The 24973-nt window shown below is 41.0% G+C and overlaps 1 protein-coding gene across 1 annotated transcript in view; it reads left to right on the top strand.

The window, feature by feature from the left end:
* The window catches only part of SLC7A11 (solute carrier family 7 member 11), a 393826-nt gene that overhangs the window by 136193 nt on the left and 232660 nt on the right, over window positions 1–24973 (top strand). Inside the window, exon 5 of the mRNA XM_073603843.1 lies at window positions 14432–14531. Coding sequence (XP_073459944.1) covers window positions 14432–14531 — 100 coding nt within the window. The remainder of the gene's footprint in view (window positions 1–14431; window positions 14532–24973) is intronic.

Below are 24973 nucleotides of genomic sequence, written 5' to 3'. Positions count from 1 at the left end.
AAATGCAGTCCCCAGCAGCATTGAAGTATCACTGGAGTAGTGGTTCTTTTATGTTTCCTGCTGTTGTTGCTCCTGTAGTGCTACCAGTTTGGCCTGTGAGCTTATTAGACTGAGAATAGCATATATAACAGAAAAGACCATCACTTGCAAGTGGTACTTTTGCATGTTGCTATCTGTTTTGCAACTTATACAGGAAGATTTTGGTAAATGGAGACATTTATTATTGATACAAATTTGTGCTAGCATATACAGACAAAATTCAGTTTACAAAACCCAATGTTATTTGAAGGGAATGTATGGTGCTCACTTTAATCATTTTCATTTTTTTTTAATCATTTTATTTTTTCATCTATCATGGTCAATATGGAAAAATTGGTATCTGTATTTTATAACCACGGGCATGCGGTGGCTTTACCATCTTGACTGCACATCATATGATGTCATGCCAGGAAGCATCGATCGCACGGCCGTGGGGCTGCACAGCAGAGTGATCTGTCACTGGCTGTGTCCACGGGACACAGCCAATGACTGATCAGTGACTGCCGTCAAAATTACAGCAGGTCACATGACAGTTGTACACAATGGATGGCTTCCTTTCATGCCATACATTGTGTACAATTGTGTTGCTAGCTGTGATTAGTCAATTTGATCACATGGTACAGACAGAGCCAATCAAAGCCCATCTGTACCATGTGATTAGCTTTGACCATTCACAGCTAATCACAACAAAACAAACTGAATGATTTAGTTTCATTTAGTAAAATGCTTGCTATAAGTAAACATAATGTGTAAAAAAAAATAAAAATCCTGATCACTTACCCAGAGTAGTACAACATTACTATGGTAACATTAAATTTCTCTGGTCACAGTGTGTTAAAAAAATCATAAAAAAAGAGAAAAAAAATGTAATACTAAAAATGTCTTTTTTTTTTCGTACTGTCACCAGAGAGTGTCTTTGATCACCACCACACCAGTTAAATGATGATGCTCTACTGCACTGGTGACAGCATGTAAAAAAAAAAAAAAATACAACTTAAAAAAACTACCATGCCTCTTACTAAGTACCCTGGACTGTCTACTTTAAAAAAAAGGGGTCATTCGGGGTTTTTTTTCTACTGTCATGGCATTTTAGGGCCTCAAGAAATTAGTCCATCAATATATCAGGATTGATCATTTTTCAGATGTATGCCATAGTTTGTGGACCCTATTTCTTTCCTACAGACTAAATAATATACACTGATTTGGGTAAATTTTACCAAATAAATGTAACAGAATACATTTTGGGCTAAATTTAGGAAGAACAATTATTTATAAACAGAAAAACGCATTTTGTTTCAAAATTTTCTGTCTTTTTTAGTTTATTTAGCAAGAAATAAAAAATCCAGCAGTGATTAAATACCACCAAAAGAAAGCTCTAGTTTTATGAACAAAATAATACAAATTTAGTTTGGGTACAGTGTTGCATGACCGCGCAATTGTCATTCATAGTGCTACAGCACTGAAAGTTTGAAATTGGCCTGGGCAGCAAGGGGATAAGTGCCCTGTATTGAAGTTGTTTATGTCATGCAATTTTTACAGTAGCTCAAGCTTTAAGCTCTACTTTACAAACACAATTGAATGAGACAAAGAAATAACTCACTTTCCGTGAGGACCAGAAGATGTGCAGCATTGTCCCCCGGTCCTTGTGACATTGCCAGCAACGATCTGTAGTATTTGGAATTAATTTGTGCAAAAGAGATTTTTTATGATACCAACGTGTCAGAAGTTTAAAGTTGGTTTCCTGGACTGTAATACAGTTTGATTATTTTAGGGTGAACCGGATAATATTGTTATGTTACAAAGTAAAGGTATGGTCTAAGCCAGTCTTCCACTTCGCTATACAAGGCAGTCAGTAGTTCTCCGGGGGTGCCGCCAATAGAGCATAAACTTTCTTAAGCACATAGGGTAGCCCCTTGGTCGGAGTAATATTCCTCAATTGCGGGGAGACGATAGTTTTTTCCTTCTGTGACTCCATCTACAACTTCCTTCATCTATGAAAAGGGAGTCATTACCACTTCTCCCCTGGTTGCCACTTCATAGATAACTTGCTAGGTCCACATGGATTATGACCCTGTTTGTTCCTTTTTGTATCACGATTTCACTCATTTGAAGCATACTATTATATTTTGCATAATGTTGTATATATTACCATCTATTGTTGTCTTTCTGTTATGGAAACTTTTATGGAAAAATTTACAAAAATAGGAAAATATATATAAATACAAACTTACAAACAAAAGCAAAAATAATATTATTTATCCAAAATGTTTTTTGTAATTATGGGCAAAATAAAGCATTCACGTGCAGTATATGATGCAGTCATAATTAGTCCCCCCCTAACATAATTTTATTACCTGTTAATTTTACCAATGGACCAAATAGTTTTAAATTTTTTGTAATGGATTGGCAATGCTGTTTATTCTACAATTAAAGTGCACAGCAGTTCTTTCACCCTGCTGGACAGGTTAGTCTTAGATGAACATATTATTTTATTTTTTAATTTTTACTTTTGGCAAAAAAAAGGTTTAAGCCATATAAATAAGATCTGAGCATTGTAAACCTTCCTGCGAGTGTGAAATAGTTTTATCCAATTTCTGTAACTGAGACTTTTGACTGTTAACCTGTTCACGGCAGCCCTTTGCATATGGCAGTTGGGCCTTATAGCCGAGTTGATGCACATGGGGAACAGCTTTTATGTGCTGACTGCATGATCATTGTGTGCTCCAAAAATGGATCGTAACTTTCAACATTACTCTGTTAGATGAACTTAACCAGGTGTACAGCAGATAATTACACACTGGTATATGTTGGAATGATTATACACATCCTCAGTGAAATCCCTCCATTGGCTTCCACTCACCCAACGAATAAAATTCAAAGTACTAACAATAATTTACAAAGCCATCCATAATTCTGCCCCCAGCTACATCACTAACCTAGTCCCAAAATACCAACCAAGCCGCTATCTTCGGTCCTCGCAAGACCTCCTGCTCTCTAGCTCCCTTGTCACCTCTTCCCATGCTCGCCTCCAGGATTTCTCCAGAGCTTCTCCCATCCTTTGGAACTCCCTACCCCAACCTGTCTGACTGTCCCCTAATCTATACATCTTTAGACGATCCCTGAAAACCATTCTCTTTAAAGAAGCCTATCCTGCTTGTAACTAACACCGTTTTACTTCCTCCATCAGCTCATCCCCCACAGCTATTACCTTTTGTATCAATTGACCCTTCCTTTTTAGATTGTAAGCTCTAATGAGCAGGGCCCTCTGATTCTTCTTGTACCAAATTGTAATGTAACTGTAATGTCTGCCCTCATGTTGTGAAGTGCTGCGCAAACTGTTGGCGCTATATAAAACCTATATAATAATAATAATAATAATAATTTGTCATTGCACATAAAGGTTATTGAATTCATAGTTAATACAAGATCATGTCACATTAATAACATTAAAATGCATATATAACAGTCATAATAATTCATTGACCAATAATAGACTAAAAACATGGTGAAAACTCATAGTTGGACATTAATAAATAAAAACCAATATAACTAATGACATTTAATGAACAAATAAAATGTCATGAATCAATATGATCATTAAAATGAAATTAAAACCACATGATCTATCTATATACAGATGTACCTCAGAACATTACTAGCACCCATAGGCCCATTGAACATAATGTTTAAATTAAAATTGAAAACTAAATTTAAAACCGATATTAGAGCAAGCTTTGGTAGTCATAGTCACTAATAAAACAATTGATATCCAATTTTACATTAAGCCCCTTAGGCGAAAGTGTGTCAGCAAGGAATATCCAATGTGTTTCACGCTTTGAAAGTTCCCTAACAATATTGGATCCCCTCCACACTGGTTTCAAATGGTCCACACCCCAGAATTTTAGGCCAGATGGATCTTGATTATGGAACATTTTAAAATGTAGGGACACGCTGTGGTCTTTAAACCCTATTTTAATATTCTGGATATGTTCTGCTATCCTAATCCGTAAAAAAGTCTCTTCGTACGGGCTATATACATAAGCCCACAGGGGCATTCCAAAGCGTAAACCACGTGAGTCTTGCACAAAATAAACTCTCTAATGAGAAATTCATTATTATTAGAGGTAGAAGTGAAACTCTCCAAACTCCACAAGGGTCTGGTTACTTCTCTGCAAGCTCTGCATTTCCTGCATACAAAGACACCATCCCTATCCCAAAAAGATGGTGGGCAAGTGGGCGGGTTTAATACTTTTTTTTACTACCTCATATACTTGTGCACATCTATGTACACATCAAATTTATTAATGGGTCTTTTAAGACTACATTTTAGACAAATATGTAAAATATTAGTTTCTTTATGAGTCAAAGTCTCATCGCTCAGATTGTAGATTCCTCCTAGTCCATCTCCCTCCTTCTTTTTTTGGACCCTGTGTCCAGCCCTACATGCCCTTGTTCTTCTCTCCTTGGACCTTGTTGCTGGACATTGTCCCTCTCCCAGTAAGGTTGTTCTTTCCACTGTTCCCTGCAGAAAGGTGTTAATTTGGGGTGTATTGGAGGTCTCCCTCTGTGAGGTGGGTAACCTTGGCCCCTTCTCTGCCACCCTCTTCCTCTCCCTAAAAAAGGATACAGTGTTTGAGATCTAGTCCTATCCTCATATTCCCACATATTCCCACAGTGGTTCAAAGCTTTTATATACTGGAACCTGGTAATAGTTTTCATAGGGTGAGTGGTGATATTCCGTCATTTGTCCACCTTTCCCTCTTATTCCTCTTCTCTGACTTCTACCCCTTCTAATATGGGTGGAGTGATTCACCAGTGGCTGTGTTTTTATTCTATTGTCCCTATTGGTGTTCCCATACATGTGTAATGTATGTGGAGTGGGCTGTTGGGATCTCACAGGTTGTGTTGGAGGCTGATAGCTCTCCGTATTAATTACATTAGTAGTAGTTGTCTGCTGCCAGGAGTACACTATATTGGCTCTAAAATCACCTAGATCTCTATGAAACATTTTAGTCTTTTTCTTTTGCGTGTCCTTATCCACCTTTTCCAATCTTTTTTTATGCGATTATTAAAATCTGTGATCTGTTGGGAATCCTTAATGTGGGTCAAGCTGTAGCTGCAGATTATTGATCCTAGTTTCCAAATTGATCATTTTCTTCTTTTTCCTTTGTAGTATCAACTCCTGAAACTTGAATCCTACCCCAATAAAGAAATCCAACCATTCCTGCATGGACTCTGTGTCATCCAGTCCATCCTGGGGTGCTACTTCCCATCTCAAACTCCTAATTATCATTTTTTCTTTGATGTAATGTTCTAAAGTAAATATGTCCCACCAAGTCCTTACTTGTTTTTCTAATACATTACCCAAAGCAGTAATGACTACATTACAGTTCACCTGAGTAGTAGTTTGCCCATCAACAGAAAATAAATTATTTAAATTTATAGTTGTGTTATTCAAAAACATCAAAGCATCCATAGCTGCTGAGAAATTGCAAACATAAACATAAATAAATGTAGAATATTGGCCTAACCAATAAGCTGAGTTGCTTATAAAGTATAAAGGATTAAAAAGGATTATGCACATCATACAAAACCCCTAATAGTTGAAATCACATATTAGCAGCCACTATATAAAAAGTCAGTAAAAATAAAACTGTGTTACTTGGAAAGTCAGAAAAATAAAAATGGATGTGTTAATGCTATTGACAGACTGAATTATATATAGAATTTATGATTTTGCCAATAGTTTCTCTTTGAAGGAAATTGATTGTAAGGATCACAGATAATCCATAGTCTATGAGGATCATAAAGTTGTTTTATTATACAAGTGGACTTTCTATTAGCTATAAGCTGACTCACCACCACCTGTTTGCCCATGTGAGGCTTGGTTAAAAGAACAAATACACTAGGCACCCTACCTAGAGACAGCAAATAACAAGAACAATAAATTACATTTGTGTAGTCCTGCATAAGTAATGCCTTGCTTAGTTTTTAAGTAGGTCAAATAATTTCTAAATACAAATAAAACAAAATCAATGCAAATGAAATAGTTTATTGAGCTAGTGATGTTACATAGCAAATACTACAAGTGTACTGCATTCAGAAAATTACTTTTTTTTCATGTATCTAGGCTACAGGTGCTGTTTGCAAGCAGTCCATTAAAGTCTATTATGACTAAGGGGTTGCACAGACACAGTTACTCATCCTAATGTGACAGGTGTGTGGTTGGGAGCACTAAACAAACACTGAGTCTGTTACTGCTCCAGTGGCGGCCTGTCTTAATCCATGTGCCCAGCACCTAATCTACAGGCAGTACACTGGACGCATGGATTTCAAAGTGGTTTTTTTTTTTTTAAGTACGAGATCAGAGCCTGAGGCTCTAATTGGCTTAAAAAAAGGGTGGGCTCGGGGTGCAGAGCCCATCCATAGCAGGTACAATTTTTTTCATCAAAACAATAAGTATTGAATTCACCCGCCATGGCCTGCTTGCACGCTCACCACGCAAAACTCCATTGCTGAAGAAAAAGCATGTTGAAGCTTGTTTAAAGTTCATTGCACAACATTTAGACAAGCTTGTGAATTACTGTGAAAATATAGTCTGGTCAGATGAGACCAAAAATGAACTCCTTGGATGCCATAATACACACCATGTTTGGAGGTCAAATGGCACGGCACATAACCCCAAAAACACACCCATACCAAAAGTGAAGTTTAGAGGTGGGAACATCATGACGTTGGGCTGTTTTTCAGCATAAAGTATGGCAAACTTCATATCATTGAAGGAAGGATGAATGGAAAAATGTACCAGGACATTTTTCATAAAAATCTGCTGCCATTTGCTAGGATGATGAAGATAAAACCAGGGTGGACATTTCAGCAAGACAATGTACTCAAACACAAAGCCAGGGAAACTCACAATTGGTTTCAAAGAAAATATAAAAGTTGCTAGAATGGTCCAGCCAATTACCTGAGTTGAATACAATAAAAAAAATCTACGGAAAGTACTAAAGATTAGAGTTCATAGAAGAGGCCCATGGAAACTTCAAGATTTGTGTGGAAGAAATCACACCTGAGCAATGCATGCGACAAGTTTCTCCACACAGGAGGCGTCTTGAAGCTGTCATTACCAAAAAAGGATTTTGTACAAAGTATTAAATACATTTCAGTTAGTGTGTTCAATACTTTTTCCCTGTGTCATTCCATTTTATTACACATAGTTTAAAGTGGTTGTAAAGGCAGAGTGCCTCTCCCTCCTGATTAACTGAGACACAGAAACGGCGCCATTGGTTCCCGTTGCTGTCAATCAAAGTCAGTTAGCCAATCGGGTGCCCCCATAGCAAGCTGCTTGCTGTGGGGGCACTCAACAGGAGGGAAGGGCCAGGAGCACTGAAGAGGGACCTGAGAAGAGGAGGATGAAGGCTGTTCTGTACAAAACCATTTCACAGAGCAGGGAAATATAACATGCTTGTTATTTTTAAAGAAAGAAAAAATTATCTTTAGTATCACTTTAATTTCTGAACATATTTGTTTTGGTTTCTTTGTACAGTATGTATGGATTGCATGGGTTGAGGTACAGCATGTCAGGAAATGATAGGAGAACTCCAGGTCGGGTTTGTGTCCTTCTTTGTGAATGGGTGATCTGGTCCAGGTGTTTGGACCCGCCCTCAGTCACTGGTGTAAATAAAAAGCCAGACCTACAGAAAGAATGGTCACTGGCTTTTATTTTTCCTGTTATCTGTTCGTGCTACCATCAAAACCCAAATACGACTCCCCTTGATTGGGTGAACTTGTTCACTTGCGATTTTCCCACACACCAGCATTCCAACAGAACTTTTTGTATGAGATTTAGTACCACCACAGCAAGCAAAGCACCCTGGAATAAGACATTTTTGGCTCTCCATTTTGAGAATATGGGAGGAGATGTCATTGACTACAAAAGGAAATTGACAACATACACTGGGCTAACAAGGGGCGATCACATGACAGAACTGTGCTTTTGACTAATACACACAAATGTTCACACAAGATACATTTCCTTTGGTATGTCCAGTGAAAAGGTTTGTCTTTATGCTTGTGATTAGGGATGAGCCGAACACCCCCCTGTTCGGTTCGCACCAGAACATGCGAACAGGCAAAAAATTTGTTTGAACGCGTGAACACCGTTAAAGTCTATGGGACACGAACATGAATAATCAAAAGTGCTAATTTTAAAGGCTTATATGCAAGTTATTGTCATAAAAATTGTTTGGGGACCCGGGTCCTGCCCCAGGGGACATGGATCAATGCAAAAAAAAGTTTTAAAATGGCCGGAAGCAGTGATTTTAATAATGCTTAAAGTGAAACAATACAAGTAAAATATTCCTTTAAATTTCGTACCTGGGGGGTGTCTATAGTATGCCTGTAAAGGGGCGCATGTTTCCCATGTTTAGAACAGTCTGACAGCAAAATGACATTTCAAAGGAAAAAAAGTCATTTAAAACTACTCGCGGCTATTAATGAATTGCCGGTCTGACAATACACATAAAAGTTCATTGATAAAAACGGCATGGGAATTCCCTACAGGGGAACCCCGAACCAAAATTTTAAAAAAAAATGACGTGGGGGTAACCCTCTAAATTCCATACCAGGCCCTTCAGGTCTGGTATGGATATTAAGGGGAACCCTCCATGGGGACAAGGACCTCATCCCCACAACCCTTACCCGGTGGTTGTGGGGGTCTGCGGGCGGGGGGCTTATCGGAATCTGGAAGCCCGCTTTAACAAGGGGACCCCCAGATCCCTGCCCTCCCCCCTGTGTGAAATGATAAGGGGGTTACCCCTACCATTTCACAAAAAAAGTGTCAAAAATTTTAAAAATGACAAGAGACAGTTTTTGACAATTCCTTTATTTAAATGCTTCTTCTTTCTTCTATCTTCTTTCTTCTATCTTCCTTCGGTTTCTTCTTCTGGTTCTTAAATAATGGAGGGCGGGGCCACCTGGTGACCTCGCCCCCTCTGACGCACGGGAACCCTGTGCATTCCCCGTGATATCAGAGGGAGGCGGACAGGGAATTCCCTGAGCATCAGAGGGGGCGGGGTCACTGGGTGGTTCCTCCCTCCATTATTTAAGAACCGTCAGAAGAGGAGAAGCGTCACACAGCGGGAGACTCCTATCATGCTGGATGCGGAGCGGCCCAGAAGACGAAGGGAAGGAGACGCCGGCGCCACGGAGGAAGATGCTGGACGAGAACACCGGAGGAAGAACCAGAAGAACCAGAAGAAGAAGAAGATGGAGTTGAAGGAAGAAACCGAAGGAAGATAGAAGAAAGAAGAAGCATTCAAATAAAAGAATTGTCAAAAACTGTCTCTTGTCATTTTTAACATTTTTGACACATTTTTTGTGAAATGCTAAAGGTACTTTTGTACCCCCTTTTGTACCCCCCTTACAGGGAGGAGGGCCGGGATCTGGGGGTCCCCTTGTTAAAGGGGGCTTCCAGATTCCGATAAGCCCCCCGCCTGCAGACCCCCACAACCACCGGGCAAGGCTTGTGGGGATGAGGCCCTTGTCCCCATCAACATGGGGACAAGGTGTTTTGGGGGGCTACCCCAAAGCACCCTCCCAATGTTGAGGGCATGTGGCCTGGTACAGTTCAGGAGGGGGGGCGCTCTCTCGTCCCCCCCTCTTTTCCTGCGGCCTGCCAGGTTGCGTGCTTGGATAAGGGTCTGGTATGGATTTTTCGGGAGACCCCACGCCATTTTTTTAAAAAATTTTGGTGCAGGGTTCCCCTTAAAATCCATACCAGACCTGAAGGGCAAGGCAAGGAAATTTTGGTTCGGGGTTCCACGGTGGGGAATTCCCATGCCGTTTTTATCAATGAACTTTTATGTGTATTGTCGGACCGGCAATTCATTAATAGCCACGAGTAGTTTTAAATGACTTTTCTTCCTTTGAAATGTCATTTTGCTGTCAGACTGTTCTAAACACGGAAAACATGCGCCCCTTTACAGGCATACTATAGACACCCCCCAGGTACGAAATTTAAAGGGATATTACACTTTTATTGTTTCACTTTAAGCATTATTAAAATCACTGCTCCTGAAAAAACGGCCACTTTTTTTGCATTGATCCATGTCCCCTGGGGCAGGACCCACGTCCCCAAACACTTTTTATGACAATAACTTGCATATAAGCCTTTAAAATTAGCACTTGTGATTTCTCCCATAGACTTTTAAAGGGTGTTCCGCGGCTTTCGAATTTGCCGTGAACACCCCAAATTGTTCGCTGTTCAGCGAACTGGCGAACAGCCGATGTTCGAGTCGAACATGAGTTTGACTCGAACTCGAAGCTCATCCCTACCTGTGATGCTGGGTCACTTCAATAATCAGAAGTGTTTTCTTTAATATTAGTTATTAGTTATCATTATGTTTTCAATTCCCTAAACCTTAATTGCATGAATTCCATTAAATATCTGATTTTGCCCCCCCCCCCTTCATCAACATGCAAATTATTATTTTTTTTATAGAAAACCTTTTCATCTTTATTATATACACTATTTTAGACCTAGAGATGAAACATAGGAATCATAGCTGGTTCGTAAAAACATTATAAAACCCTGCCTCAGTACTCAGTACTTCTCAGGAGCCCTCAGCCCTGATGGTCTGGCTCTTAGGAGAAATGCAAATATCAAAATGCTCTCATGGGGGAGTGTCAGTCGGATGGGGGGCGTTCTTAAGGAGACTGTATTTGCATGCAGACCATTCAAGATAATGCCACGTGTGATGCTGAGCCTCTTTGATTGAAATTACTAAAATCTAGTAAATAAAAGGGGCAGGACAAGGACAGTCAGGTTGAGGAGGAAAGCACTAGCAGATGCTGGACATCCGCCAGCCAGAAAATGAGCTGTATCTGATGTGTTGCATCTTTTAATGAACCCTATGAGAAGCTAGCATGCAGAGAAATCAGCCTATGCATTTTCAGTACAGGAGAGGAATCTGTATAACTGTGCAAGACTGATGATAAGGCAGGAATTCAGATTTAAAACAGAAATCAGATAAAAGAGCCATCACAGGTGGAGATAAAATCATGTTTAATAAAATAAAACTCGGATTTATGAGGAATAAATGTTTGCAATAGAAATATTGAAATAATGAGAATAAAGCTTTATTAATTAACCAAACTGAGGTAATTGCAGTGAGGTAACTGCATTGTGATCATGGCTTTGACTGAATGCACTGCTTGTCAATGGGTAGCATATTTACTCATAAAGTAGAGGAATTAGGTTTCACCACTCATGCACCTTAAAGTGTTTCTAAAGCCTTTGTGTCTTTTTTTTACCTTAATGCATTCCCTGCAGTATGGTAAAAAACACCCCACTATTTTGTTACCTCCCTTCTCTAAACATCTGAGCTTGTCAGAGATCCAGTTCTGTGTCCTGCTGCAGTCTTCTCTCCCCTCTCTTCCTCTTCTCACAGGGATTCAGGCAGCAGCAGAAGCAATTGGCTCCTGCTGCTGTCAATCAAGGCCGGTGAGCAGAGAGAGGGTGGACCAAGCTGAAATGCTCAAGATCGAGCCTGCAGGTGTGCCACAATAGGAAGGGGATTACTATGGTGGCACATCGTGAAGAGGAGGAGCTAGGAGCACTGGCGGGGGACCCCAGAAGAGGAGGATCTGGGCTGCTCTGTGCAAAACCATTGCATGGAGAGAAAAAAATGATTGAGCATTTACAATCACTTTAACCATATTTGGTACACTCCTTAAACTTTGTTAAGGAGTAATACTTCTGTATTTTCAATAAATGTCCATTTCAGTTATTATTACTATAGCTATATAGCTATAAGTATTAGCTAAAAATAATTTCCTGATATTTCAAAATTTTGCTGTTTACTATTTGTATTGTTCCATAGATATATTTTATTATACAAACAGATATGTAAATGCACCCTCTAGTGGTCATCTATATCAGAAAATGGTATCTCAGTTTAAGTTCTAGTACTATGTAGTAATAATATTAATGCACAAATTAAAATAAAAAATGCAGCTATTGCTGGTGTGTTTTACTGTGTGCACTAGTGTCCAGTGTGTACCAGGGGTAAGGGGGGTGGTGTGATATGCTGTTTCTGTTAACAGTTTTTTTTTGTTTGAAGTGTTTAATTTAGGTTTCCTTATTAGTTTAGCTCAATTCATTCTTTAGTAAATCAGGTAAGTTTTACATGGCTTTACTAAACGTTCACATTATTTCACCTCACTTCAAACTTTAGTAAATCAGTCCTATAGCCTTAGATACTGGTGTATTGAAGGAAAGAGACTAGCCAGACTGCATTGGTAATAAGCACATTTGAATGATCCAAAATACAAACTGAATTATAAACTTTACATAGAAAGTTTTGAATATTAAAACTTATTCATGAGATCGTTAACATTAAACTGCCACTCCAGGATCAATGGCAGATCCCGCCTGCCCTTCCTTCTTACCCCACTCTACCCCACTAATCGCAAAAACAATTCTCCTATCTTAAAGTTCACCTTTGTTCACCTTTTATTTTTATTTTTCTAAATTCCAGCTCCCCTATGTACCAGTATAGCATTAATGTAGGTTCACAAAGGTGAACTTAGCCTTTAAAGCTCATATTTACTTACTTTATCCCACGGTCATGCGGGGATGCACTACTGAGCATTCTTCTATTCAGTTTACTTTCTTCTTGGATCCTCTACTGGTGTCCTCGTCAGTGCCTGCAGAAACAAGATATACCTGTGCTCAAATTCCAATAGCTTGTACATGGATATAATCTATCAGGTGCTAAAGGGGTGTGACCACATGTTAACACTAGAAATTCTGTATAACCCATCGATGTGCAGAGGGTTATCCAGAATTTCTCGTCAGTGCCTGTATCACATGGACAATTCCTGTTAGATACCAGTGGCGGGGTCCTCTCAGGATCCAGATGAGGCAAAGTTACCATAGGGGGACAATAAGAGACCAGTCACCTTGGGTTCTATTTACACCACTGGATTTGTGGTCCCAGAACCACCCAGAACTGGAACTGGTGGTAGAAAACAACCTGGAGGGGGGCTTAGGTGTGTATATCTGGTGTCAGAAGGTAATGTCTTCTGATGAAAATGCCTAGTAGGATGGGTTAGAGGGGGTGGGAAAAATAGTTTTAGCCCAGAATGGGGCTTTAAAATCCAACTTCTAGCTCTGTGTTCCATCCCCTAGATTTGTCCCCTCTTGTGGCCCAGACTGGGAATATTTTTATGCTTTTTGTTTTTTAATGCTTTAATAATCACCTCTTTCAAAGTCTTTAGATGGTGCCTCAGGTCCTCTTCTATGTCTTTCTTGGCTGCAGGGTTCTCAATGAAGCAGAGAGCAGGGCTGACAATCATAACATCAGCACAGTCTCTGCACCAGTACGCTGTGAATAAAGGGTACTATTGTTTCCTCAAAGGACAAGGCAATAACACTCTGCACTTACAGTATGGCCTCAATATTCTGGGTTAAGGGATGGTGGGTGTCTTTCAACCTAGAAGACTGAGGACAACTTGTTATGAAGAGGTACTGTGAGGGACTGGTCCAGTCATTCACTTCTCTATAACATTAAATGTATCTAAACCCAATAACCAAATTGTAATATATTGCAGGTCACTACTCATTAGATGTGATGACATTGAATTACACTCGTTTTCTTTTTTAGGCTTTTGTCCTCTTTTTCACCTGGAGATCCTGCCAGTAATACACATCATGTCCTATGGTGACAACACTTACTCTTCTACTGTATCTTAGGAGGGAGTCATGGTTGTCATTTAGACTGCCCTCCTGATCTAGACTACATATAGCTCATCCTCTATCTTCATTAAATGGTGGTAGGGGAATTTGTAGTTTGCAGAGTATAGCTTTAAAGGAAAATTGTTTGAGCTTGCTGTTTAGGTCAAAGGAAGTGACAAAGACACTGCATTTCTGGCAGAATCAACAGATATTTTCAGTGCTTGCTGAAAATGTGCTTAGCCTGAAAAAAATAGATTTCTACTGGATTTATATATTCTTAAATTACAGGCATAACCTCTTAACATTACCTGTTTTGGGTCAGTAAATGGTGAATAATATGTCAGGACTGACAAGTTTTCTCTGCAAAAAAATATGTTTTTGACAGATTGATCAGATATTACTTATAATTACACCTCCGTTTGACACATTTCCTTGATATTCCTTGAGGTGCATTTATCTGTACTCAGATATATACAATTTATACAATGATGGCTGGAATGTGTAACAGTAGATGAGCATTTTCCAGTATAGTACTTGACAGGTACATCTCTAAAATTGACCTGTGCCATATTTTTTATATAAAACACTTCCATGTAAACTGTAATGAATGACAAACTAAATTATTGCATGTCAATAAAAGCCTGTCTTTTTCAGGTGAGACTCAGAATTTCAAAGACGCCTTTGTTGGGAAGGATGTCGGTGTTATGGGTCTACCCTTGGCTTTTTATTCTGGAATGTATGCTTATTCTGGTTGGTAAGTAGACACCTTAACCGTCATGTTTATTATTCTGAAATAAGAAAATAAGACAATTTTAAGAGACCAATATTCTTATCAGTGTAGTGGAGGTCCTTGGAAGCCTTCACTTATTCTACAACCATTTACAGGAATATTTGCACTCGTCTGGTGGACAGAAAAAAAAATAAGCTCATCTGGTGGTCAGAATTAAAATCCTATTCTTTTACATTTTCACAACTGTTTGTAACAGTTCTACCTTGGATAGTGATGATCAGATGGAGGCAGTGTCATAATCAGGATCTAGTTCTTATAACAGCAGCAGTCAATGTACGACAATATAGCATGCAGAGGTTCCCATGCTCTTAAATTTAGAACAAGTCTTCGTTAGTACACCAACTTCTACCCAAACCTATATTTTCACTATGAGACTAAATAATATGTAAGATTTCAAGTGCTATTATCAAATAACACTTTAGTCTACCTTAATAATTCATAATAAGTACATTCAAAACTGCTCAGCAGCACTTCATCGAGCACATGAGAGATCATGATATATCTATTTGTCCTGACTTATTTGAAACTGCATCCTGTAGGTTATCCATTATCTATGATCCTATGTGTTCTTTGCCTAACATTAATTTGATTTGCTATTGAAGCAGACGTGGTTCACAGTGGGGCACTAAGCTTGTATAGATGAACTGTACAGCTGCCATTTGTCTCACTTAGCCTTCAAAACTGCATGGAGGGTGTTGTGTGGGATTATCACTAAAGGCAAACCATGAAACTGGTATGTGATGTATATATAGTTGAAACCTGTGAGTATTTAAGAAATGCATAGGTATGTTCTACACACTTGCCACTTATGAAGCTTTTTGTTTATAATTTGATTAAATAAACAAGTGTTAAAGTGTTGCATTTTAAGCAATTAGCAAAATACATAATTACATAGTAGGTAAGGTTGAATGAAGATAATAGTCCATTCAGTTGAACCTGTGTAGGTGTACGTGTGTCAGTGTCAATAATTATTTCCCATATCCCTGTATGTTATGTTCTTTAAGATGCACGCCCAAGAGTCTTTTAAAAATATCAAACCTTCCCGCTGACACCACCAATTTTGGAAAAGAGTTCCACATCCTTACAGTGGAAAAAACCCCTGCGCAGCTTGAGAGCTGGTTCACACAGGGGCGACTTGTCAGTCGACCTAGCCGCCTGACAAGTCGCCTCCCGTTCTGTACAATGGAACCGTTCTAATAGGAGCGACGCAAGTCGCTCCGACTTAGAAAAAGGTTCCTGTACTACTTCGGGGGCGATTAGGGGGGATTTGCATAGACTTCTATACAGAAGTCGTTTTGCAAGTCGCCGCGGAAGTCGTTTGCAGGTCGCCTCGCTGAGTGTGCACCGGGGCTAAGGTTAAACGACTTTCAAAGTGATTGTAGTGCTGCTTGGATGCTACTTGCATGCTACTTGGACACTATTTGGATGCTACTTTAATGTAGTTTGTATAATCTTTAGGGCCAAAATCAGGCTGGAATCACACCAAAGTAGTACAAAATCGATCCGTGCTAAGTAGCAATAATATGAACGGACACCATTGAAAACAATGTGATTTGCACTATCATGCGATTCTGTGCAGCTTAAATAGTACTCCATATTCCCATCACACATGTTCCTGGAAAAGCTCTCAAGGGATTGTGTGCTGTAGCAACAACCAGCTGGAAACTGGTTCAGAAGTCACAGGGAAAATTAATGACGAAGGGGTCCTACGTGACTCCGAAACATTGCACTACTCTTTTGATGTGATCATGCATTAAACAATTCTCTTGGATGCTTCCTTGTTGATCCAGGGTGTGCTGGAAAACATTTTCCCTTGTGCGACTCGAGTCACAGCAGAAATCATTCTAGTGTGCACCAGTCCTTAAAGTATTGGTTAAAATGCACTTACTGTATTTATATATGTTTTTATTTTTTTTTAAGACAATTAGTCCTTGCTTGTGTGTTTAAGCAAGTAGGACATTAACACACAAGAGCCAAGAGCACATTTTATATGCACACTGAACTTTTCACAGTGCAAAGGTGTGTGTGTGTGTGGGGGGGTTACCAAGCCAACTAGCAATGCAGGTATAAGCAAATCAGTCTGTCTCTCTTTTAGCAAAATCTATGCAACAATTTTCCTGTGTGTTTTTGACCTATGTGCCTGGAATCCTATGCAGCCAATTGCTTTGCATAAGCATGACAAATTTGTTACTTAAAACAGATTTTCGCTTTAAACAGACGCACAATTAAGAATTGGTCAGGGTCAGATTTCATTCTGTCGCAGTGCTAAGGGAGGCATTTCTTAATCAAGCTGTAACCTTGTAGAAAATCTGTCATACAATTAGTCTCCTGATCCTGTTTAGCATTGCATTGCTGTGCCACAGAATCGATGTTCCTCATTGTGTACAACAAGTGTATTGCAATTACACACATGGGGTTTCTTTCATGACTGCTTTTCTCCCCATACAAGTCAAAACGAATAGTTAAAAAAAATCAAATGTGGTTCAGAAGGGGATCATAAACATCCATGAAGAAACTTGGAAGGATCTCATTCTGATTTCAAATATACAGGTGATACTTGAAAAATTAGAATATCGTGCAAAAGTTCATTTATTTCACTAATGCAACTTAAAAGGTGAAACTAATATATGAGATAGACCCATTACATGCAAAGCAAGATAGTTCAAGCTGTGATTTGTCATAATTGTGATGATTATGGCTTACAGCTCATGAAAACCCCAAATCCACAATCTCAGAAAATTTGAATAGTACATCAATCAACAAAACAAGGATTGTACATAGAACAATATCGGACCTCTGAAAAGTATAAGCATGCATATGTACTCAGTACTTGGTTTGGACCCCTTTTGCAGCAATTACTGCCTCAATGCGGCGTGGCATGGAAGCATTCAGCCTGTGGCACTGCTGAGGTGTTATGGAACACCAGGATGCTTCAATAGCGGCCTCCAGCTCTTCTGCATTGTTCGGTCTCATGTCTCTCATCTTTCTCTTGGTAATGCCCAATAGATTCTTTGTGGGGTTCAGGTCAAGCGAGTTTGCTGGCCAATCAAGCACAGTAATCCCACGGTCATTGAACCAGGTTTTGGTGCTTTTGGCAGTGTGGGCAGGTGCCAAGTCCCGCTGGAAAATAAAGCCAGCATCCCCATACAACTTGTCTGCGGAAGGAAGCTTGAAGTGCTCCAAAATCCCCTGGTTGACGGGTGCGTTGACCCTGAACTTAATGAAGCACAGTGGACCAACACCAGCAGATGCCATGGCTCCCCAAATCAACACAGACTGTGGAAACTTCACACTGGACTTCAAGCATCTTGCAGTGTGTGCCTCTCCATTCTTCCACCATACTCCGGGTCCTTGGTTTCCAAATGAGATACAAAATTTGCTCTCATCAGAAAAGAGGACTTTGGACCACTGAGCAACAGACCAGGTCTGTTTTTCTTTAGCCCAGGTAAGACGCTTCTGACGTTTGTTGTTCAGGAGTGGCTTGACAAGAGGAATACGACATTTGAAGCCCATGTCCAGGATCTGTCTGTGTGTGGTGGCTCTTGATGCACTGACTCCAGCCTCAGTCCACTCCTTGTGAAAGTCCCCAACACTTTTGAATGGCCTTTTCCTGACAATCCTCTCCAGGCTCCAGGAGGTCATTCCTGCTGCTTGTACACCTTTTTCTTCCACACTTTTCCCTTCCACATAGCTTTCTATGAATGTGCTTTGATACAGCACTTTGGGAACATCCAACTTCTTTTGCAATTACCTTTTGAGGCTTTCCCTCCTTATGGAGGGTGTCAATGATGGTTTTCTGCACAACTGTCAGGTCAGCAGTCTTTCCCATGATTGTGATTCCTACTGAACCAGACTGAGAGACCATTTAAAGGCTCAGGAACCCTTTGCGGGTGTTATGGCTTAATAAGCTTATTAGAGTGGGACACTTTGAGCCTAGAATATTGCACCTTTCCACAATATTCTAATTTTCTGAGATTGTGAATTTGGGGTTTTCAGGAGCTGTAAGCCACAATCATCACAATTATGACAAATCACGAGTTGAACTATCTTGCTTTGCATGTAATGAGTCTATCTCATATATTAATTTCACCTTTTAAGTTGCATTAGTGAAATAAATTAGTGAATATTGACTGACTGCACAAATGCATATTTGGTAAACCTGCGTTTATACCTCCACATACCTTAAAACTGAATATTGACTGACTGCACAAATGCATATTTGGTAAACCTGCGTTTATACCTCCACATACCTTAAAACTGAATATTGACTGACTGCACAAATGCATATTTGGTAAATCTGTTTGTCACCACTGTTTCAACTCAATCTGTAGCCATGCTCACATTATTTCAATGTTTATTTTGCCATTAACTCTTACCTAAATTATGGGTTCCCTTATCTTTACAATTTTTGCCTTTTAGTCCCCTTGCAGTTTGATTGTGGTGTGAAAGTTATGCCCTGCTAGCTGTGTTCCTAATATCCCCTCCTAATTGATTAATTGCTAGATTCAACCCACACCCAACACACAGTATAAAAACAGGGCCTTCTTTACGGGGGAGCACATAAAGGGGGCTGCACATACAGGGGGTTCTTCCAAAGAAGTGGGGTTCTTTAAATAAGTGGCACTTCTGCTCTTGCACTTCAGCGATTTGCACAAAGCTAACTATAACAGACTGCAGGTGACCCCATTTCCAAATTTTATCATCTTCCTCTCTGAAACATGCACTCTTTACCTATCCTCCTTTTCACAATTGCTGCCTCTCTCCTCAAACTCTCTTTTCTTCATCCCTCTGCTCCACCCCACAATTTGTACATATCACCCTCACTTCTCCCCTCCCCCTATTACTGCACTCATCACCTTTTTCGAACTCTAAGCCCACTTGCTAACATACCCCCCAGGATACTGAAGCATGTCCCCTCATACAAATCATATTCTCATATTACCTCCCTCACTCTTCTGCTTCTCCTAATCGCTGGAGATATTTCCCTAAACCCTGGGCCCCCCTTATTTAACTGTGCCCAACACACCCATCACCATCACCCTACACCCTCTGACAGTAGTCACAATCTACACAATTTAGTCTCCATTCCTCTTCTTCCCAACACCAGCCTCCCTCTCTCCTGCGCCCTCTGCAATGCCCACTCTGTCTGTAACAAACTCACTGCTGTTCATGACCTCTTTGTCACTAATTCCTTTAATCTATTTGCTCTCACAGAAACCTGGCTCCACGAATATAACACCCCTTCTCCTGCTTCCCTCTCCCAGGGTGGCCTTCGCTGGACTCACTCCCCTAGGCCTAATGGACGCAAGGGAGGTGGAGTGGGATTCCTCCTATCCCCCCAGAGCACCTTCCAGGTTATTCACCCTCCTCCCTCTTTTTCCCTCTCATCATTCGAAGCCCACTGTATACGTCTATTCTCTCCTACTTCCCTAAGAATTGCTGTGTTCCACTGGCCCCCTGGACCATTATCGACTTTCCTTTATGAGTTTTCTGCCTGGCTACCCTACTTTCTCTCTCAAGATATTCCCACAATCCTTCCCGGTGATTTCAACATCCCTGCTAATACAAACACTCCCGCTACTTCTAAACTTCTTAGTCTAACCTCTTCATTTGACCTGAAGCAATGGGTACAGGCTTCTACTCACTCTGATGGCAACACACTGGACCTTGTATTCTCCTACCTATGCACTCCATGCAACTTCTCAAACAATCCTATCTCTGACCACCACCTTATTAGTTTCTCTCTCCCCCTGTCTTCCACCACCTTTCCCTCCAATCGCCTAACCATCGTTAGTAGAAACCTTCGCAACTTCAACTCCTATCTCCTCTATTCTGCTACTGACCATCTCTATGACAAAATCTCTCCCCTGTCCTGCCCCAACCAAGCCACGTCCATCTACAATAAATCTCTGTCCTCCACCCTGGACAAGTTCACTCCCCTCACTACACGCAGAATCAGGCCTCGACCCCTATAACCCTGGCAAACAGATGACACTAAAATTCTCAAAAAACTTAGTCGCGCTCTCGAGCGTCTGTGGCACAAGACTAAGTCTCTCAAAGACTTTAACCAACAAATCTGCCCTCCAAAAATACTATTCTTTCCTCCACACTGCCAAGCAAACCTAAAGCCAACCTAAACCCAATCCCCGTAAACTCTTCTCTACCTTCAACTCTCTACTTTGTCCTCCACCGCCTCCACCCATTGACTTACTCACTGCCCAGGAAATTGCTAATCACTTCAAAAACAAGATTGATACAATCCGTGATGGAATCTCCATTCTACAGGTATCTCCCCCAGCTAAGACTCCATTTCAACAGGTACAACTGACACTTCCCCTATTCAAATCTGCTACTACAGACGAAGTTGCTAAACTCCTTTCTATCGCCCACCTAACCACCTGTCCCTTGGACCCTATTCCCTCTCAAATGCTACGGTCACCCTCTGACCCCATCCTATACTCCCTAACCCACATCTTCAATCTCTCCCTCACCTCTGGCATCTTCCCCGATGCTCTAAAACATGCACTGGTCACCCCCATACTCAAAAAGCCGTCCTTGGACCCTACCAATCTTAACAACCTATGCTCTATCTCCTTGCTCCCCTTTTCCTCTAAACTCCTTGAACGCCTGGTTTACAACCAACTGAGTGACCACCTCATTAACCACTTCAATACCAGGCACTTAGACACCTTCCCGCCCAGGCCAATTTTCACCTTTCAGTGCTGTCGCAATTTGAATGACAATTGCGCGGTCATGCTACACTGTACCCAAACAAATTTTTTATCATTTTGTTCCCACAAATAGAGCTTTCTTTTGGTGGTATTTGATCACCTCTGCGGTTTTTATTTTTTGTGCAACAAATAAAAAAAAACGAAAATTTCGAAAAAAAACAAGTTTTTCTTTGTTTCTGTTAAAATTTTTTGTAAATAAGTACGCTTTCTCCTTCAATGATGGGCACTGATATGGCTGCACTGATGGGCACTGATACGGCGGCACTGATGGGCACCGATGAGGTGGCACCAATGAGGTGGCACTGATGAGATGGCACTAACGGGCACTGATGATGGGCACTGATAGGCGGCACTGATGGGCACTGATAGGTGGCACTGATGGGCACTGATAGGTGGCACTGGTATGCGGCACTGATGGGCACTCATAGGTGGCACCGATGGGGACTCATAGGCGGCACTGATGGGCACTCGTAGGTGGCATTGATTGGTACATATGGGTGGCACTGATGGGTACATATGGGTGGCACTGATGGGTACTTATGGGTGGCACTGATGGGCACTGATAGGTGGGCACTGATGGGCACAGATGGGCAATGACAGGTGGCACCGATGGGCAATGACAGGTGGCACTGATAAAACATTGCTGGGCAGATCTGGGCATTGCTGGGCAGATCAGTGACATAATGGTGCCAATCAGTGCCCATTTGGCACAGATTGGGCACATGTGGATGGCCATGGGGTACATACCTGGCCATCCACGTTGCCCCTTCCCTGGTGGTCCTAGTGGCATCCCTGGTGGTCCAGTGTGGTGATCTGAGGGGGGGCTGCACTGATAAACAATCAGCGCAGACCCCCCCTGCCAGGAGAGCCGCCGATCGGCTCTCCTCTACTCGCGTCTGTCAGACGCGAGTGAGGAAGAGCCGATCAACGGCTCTTCCCATTGACAGCGTGACCAGCCGTGATTGGACACGGCTGATCACGTGGTAAAGAGCCTCCGCCGGAGGCTCTTTACCAAGATCGGTGTAGGCTGACACACCGCTCCACCGATCGCCGCGATGCACGCCCCTGGGGCGCGCGGCGGCATGTTATCCTGCTGGACGTCATATGACTTCCCGGACGTCAATCCGCTATAGGGTGGGCGGGAAGTGGTTAAAAACAACCTTCTTGATCCCCTTCAATCTGGATTTCGCCCTCAACACTCCACAGAAACTGCTCTTTTAAAACTCACAAATGACCTACTGACTGCAAAAAAGGACACTATTCTGTACTCCTACTTCTGGATCTTTCAGCTGCCTTTGACACGGTTGACCACCCCCTCCACCTCAAAAAACTTTACTCCCTCAATCTCCATGACTGTGCTCTTCAGTGGCTCTCATCCTACCTATCCCAACGCACCTTCAGTGTCACTTACAATTCTAATTCCTCCACTCCCCTTCCCTTCTCTGTCGGGGTCCCCCAAGGTTCTGTTCTTGGACCTCTTTTATTTTCAATCTACACCTCTTCCCTGGGTCAGTTGATAGCCTCTCACGGCTTTCTATATCATTTCTATGCTGATGACACACAAATCTATCTCTCCACCCCTCAACTCACTCCATCAGTCTTCTCATGCATCACTTTTTTTTTTTTAATTTAAATAATCTTTATTATTTTTTCCACATTATAAAAAATTTTTAAAAACAAGCATACCAAATTTTTAAATATATCTACTATGTATACATTTATGAACACATAAAACTATAGCAGAAAAGGTATACTCTAATCATTTTTCCCCATGTGTTTCCCCCCCCCTCCTCCCGCCCTATCCCCCCTCCCCCAACCATGCATCTCTATTCTTCCTTAATTTAACTACCATAAGGCCACTTCTCTTATCGTTCCCTCACATTGGATATCCCAGTTCTTCTAACCAAGGGTTCCAGAGTCTTTTAAATTCTTTCAGATTCTTTCTCTTTGTATATACTACTTTTTCCTTTCACATTGTTTCTATTACCATTTTAATCCATTCATCCTTCGTGGGGGGGGTTCTTGCCTGCCATCTTAGAGCTATTAACTTCCTTGCTTGGAATAGGCATCTTCTTACTATTTTAATTTTAAAATTACCTCTATTTATATTTCCCTCCACTCCCAAGATGCATAGTTTCAGCTCTATTTTAACCACTTGAGCCCCGGACCATTATGCTGCCTAAGGACCAGAGGTATTTTTCCAATTTGGCACTGCGTCGCTTTAACTGCTAATTGCGCGGTCATGCAATGCTGTACCTAAACGAAATTTGCGTCCTTTTCTTCCCACAAATAGAGCTTTCTTTTGATGGTATTTGATCACCTCTGCAGTTTTTATTTTTTGCGCTATAAACGGAAAAAGACCGAAAATTTTGAAAAAAAATGATATTTTCTACTTTTTGTTATAAAAAAAATCCAATAAACTAAATTTTAGTCATACATTTAGGCCAAAATGTATTCGGCCACATGTCTTTGGTAAAAAAAATGTCAATAAGCATATATTTATTGGTTTGCGCAAAAGTTATAGCGTCTACAAACTAGGGTACATTTTCTGTAATTTACACAGCTTTTAGTTTATGACTGCCTATGTCATTTCTTGAGGTGCTAAAATGGCAGGGCAGTACAACCCCCCCCCAAATGACCCCATTTTGGAAAGTAGACACCCCAAGGAAATTGCTGAGAGGCATGTTGAACCCATTGAATATTTATTTTTTTTGTCCCAAGTGATTGAATAATGACAAAAAAAAAAAAATATTTACAAAAAGTTGTCACTAAATGATATATTGCTCACACAGGCCATGGGCCTATGTGGAATTGCACCCCAAAATACATTCAGCTGCTTCTCCTGAGTATGGGGATACCACATGTGTGGGACTTTTTGGGAGCTTAGCCGCGTACGGGGCCCCGAAAACCAAGCACCGCCTTCAGGATTTCTAAGGGTGTAAATTTTTGATTTTACTCTTCACTGCCTATCACAGTTTCAGAGGCCATGGAATGCCCAGGTGGCACAAAACCCCCCCCAAATGACCCCATTTTGGAAAGTAGACACCCCAAGCTATTTGCTGAGAGGCATATTGAGTCCATGGAATATTTTATATTTTGACACAAGTTGCGGGAAAGTGACACTTTTTTTTTTTTTTTTGCACAAAGTTGTCACTAAATGATATATTGCTCACACAGGGCATGGGCATATGTGGAATTGCACCCCAAAATACATTTAGCTGCTTCTCCTGAGTATGGGGATACCACATGTGTGGGACTTTATGGGAGCCTAGCCGCGTACGGGGCCCCGAAAACCAAGCACCGCCTTCAGGATTTCCAAGGGTGAAAATTTTTGATTTCACTCTTCACTGCCTATCACAGTTTCGGAAGCCATGGAATGCCCAGGTGGCACAAACCCCCCCCCAAATGACCCCATTTTGGAAAGTAGACACCCCAAGCTATTTGCTGAGAGGCATGGTGAGTATTTTGCAGCTCTCATTTGTTTTTGAAAATGAAGAAAGACAAGAAAAAACTTTTTTTTTTTTCTTTTTTCAATTTTCAAAACTTTGTGACAAAAAGTGAGGTCTGCAAAATACTCACTATACCTCTCAGCAAATAGCTTTGGGTGTCTACTTTCCAAAATGGGGTCATTTGGGGGGGTTTTGTGCCACCTGGGCTTTCCATGGCCTCCGAAAC

Source organism: Aquarana catesbeiana, linkage group LG01 (assembly GCF_042186555.1).
Source record: "Aquarana catesbeiana isolate 2022-GZ linkage group LG01, ASM4218655v1, whole genome shotgun sequence".
NCBI lineage: Eukaryota > Metazoa > Chordata > Amphibia > Anura > Ranidae > Aquarana > Aquarana catesbeiana.
Note: the sequence above shows the minus strand (reverse complement) of the source record. Positions and strands in the feature narration are given on the sequence as shown.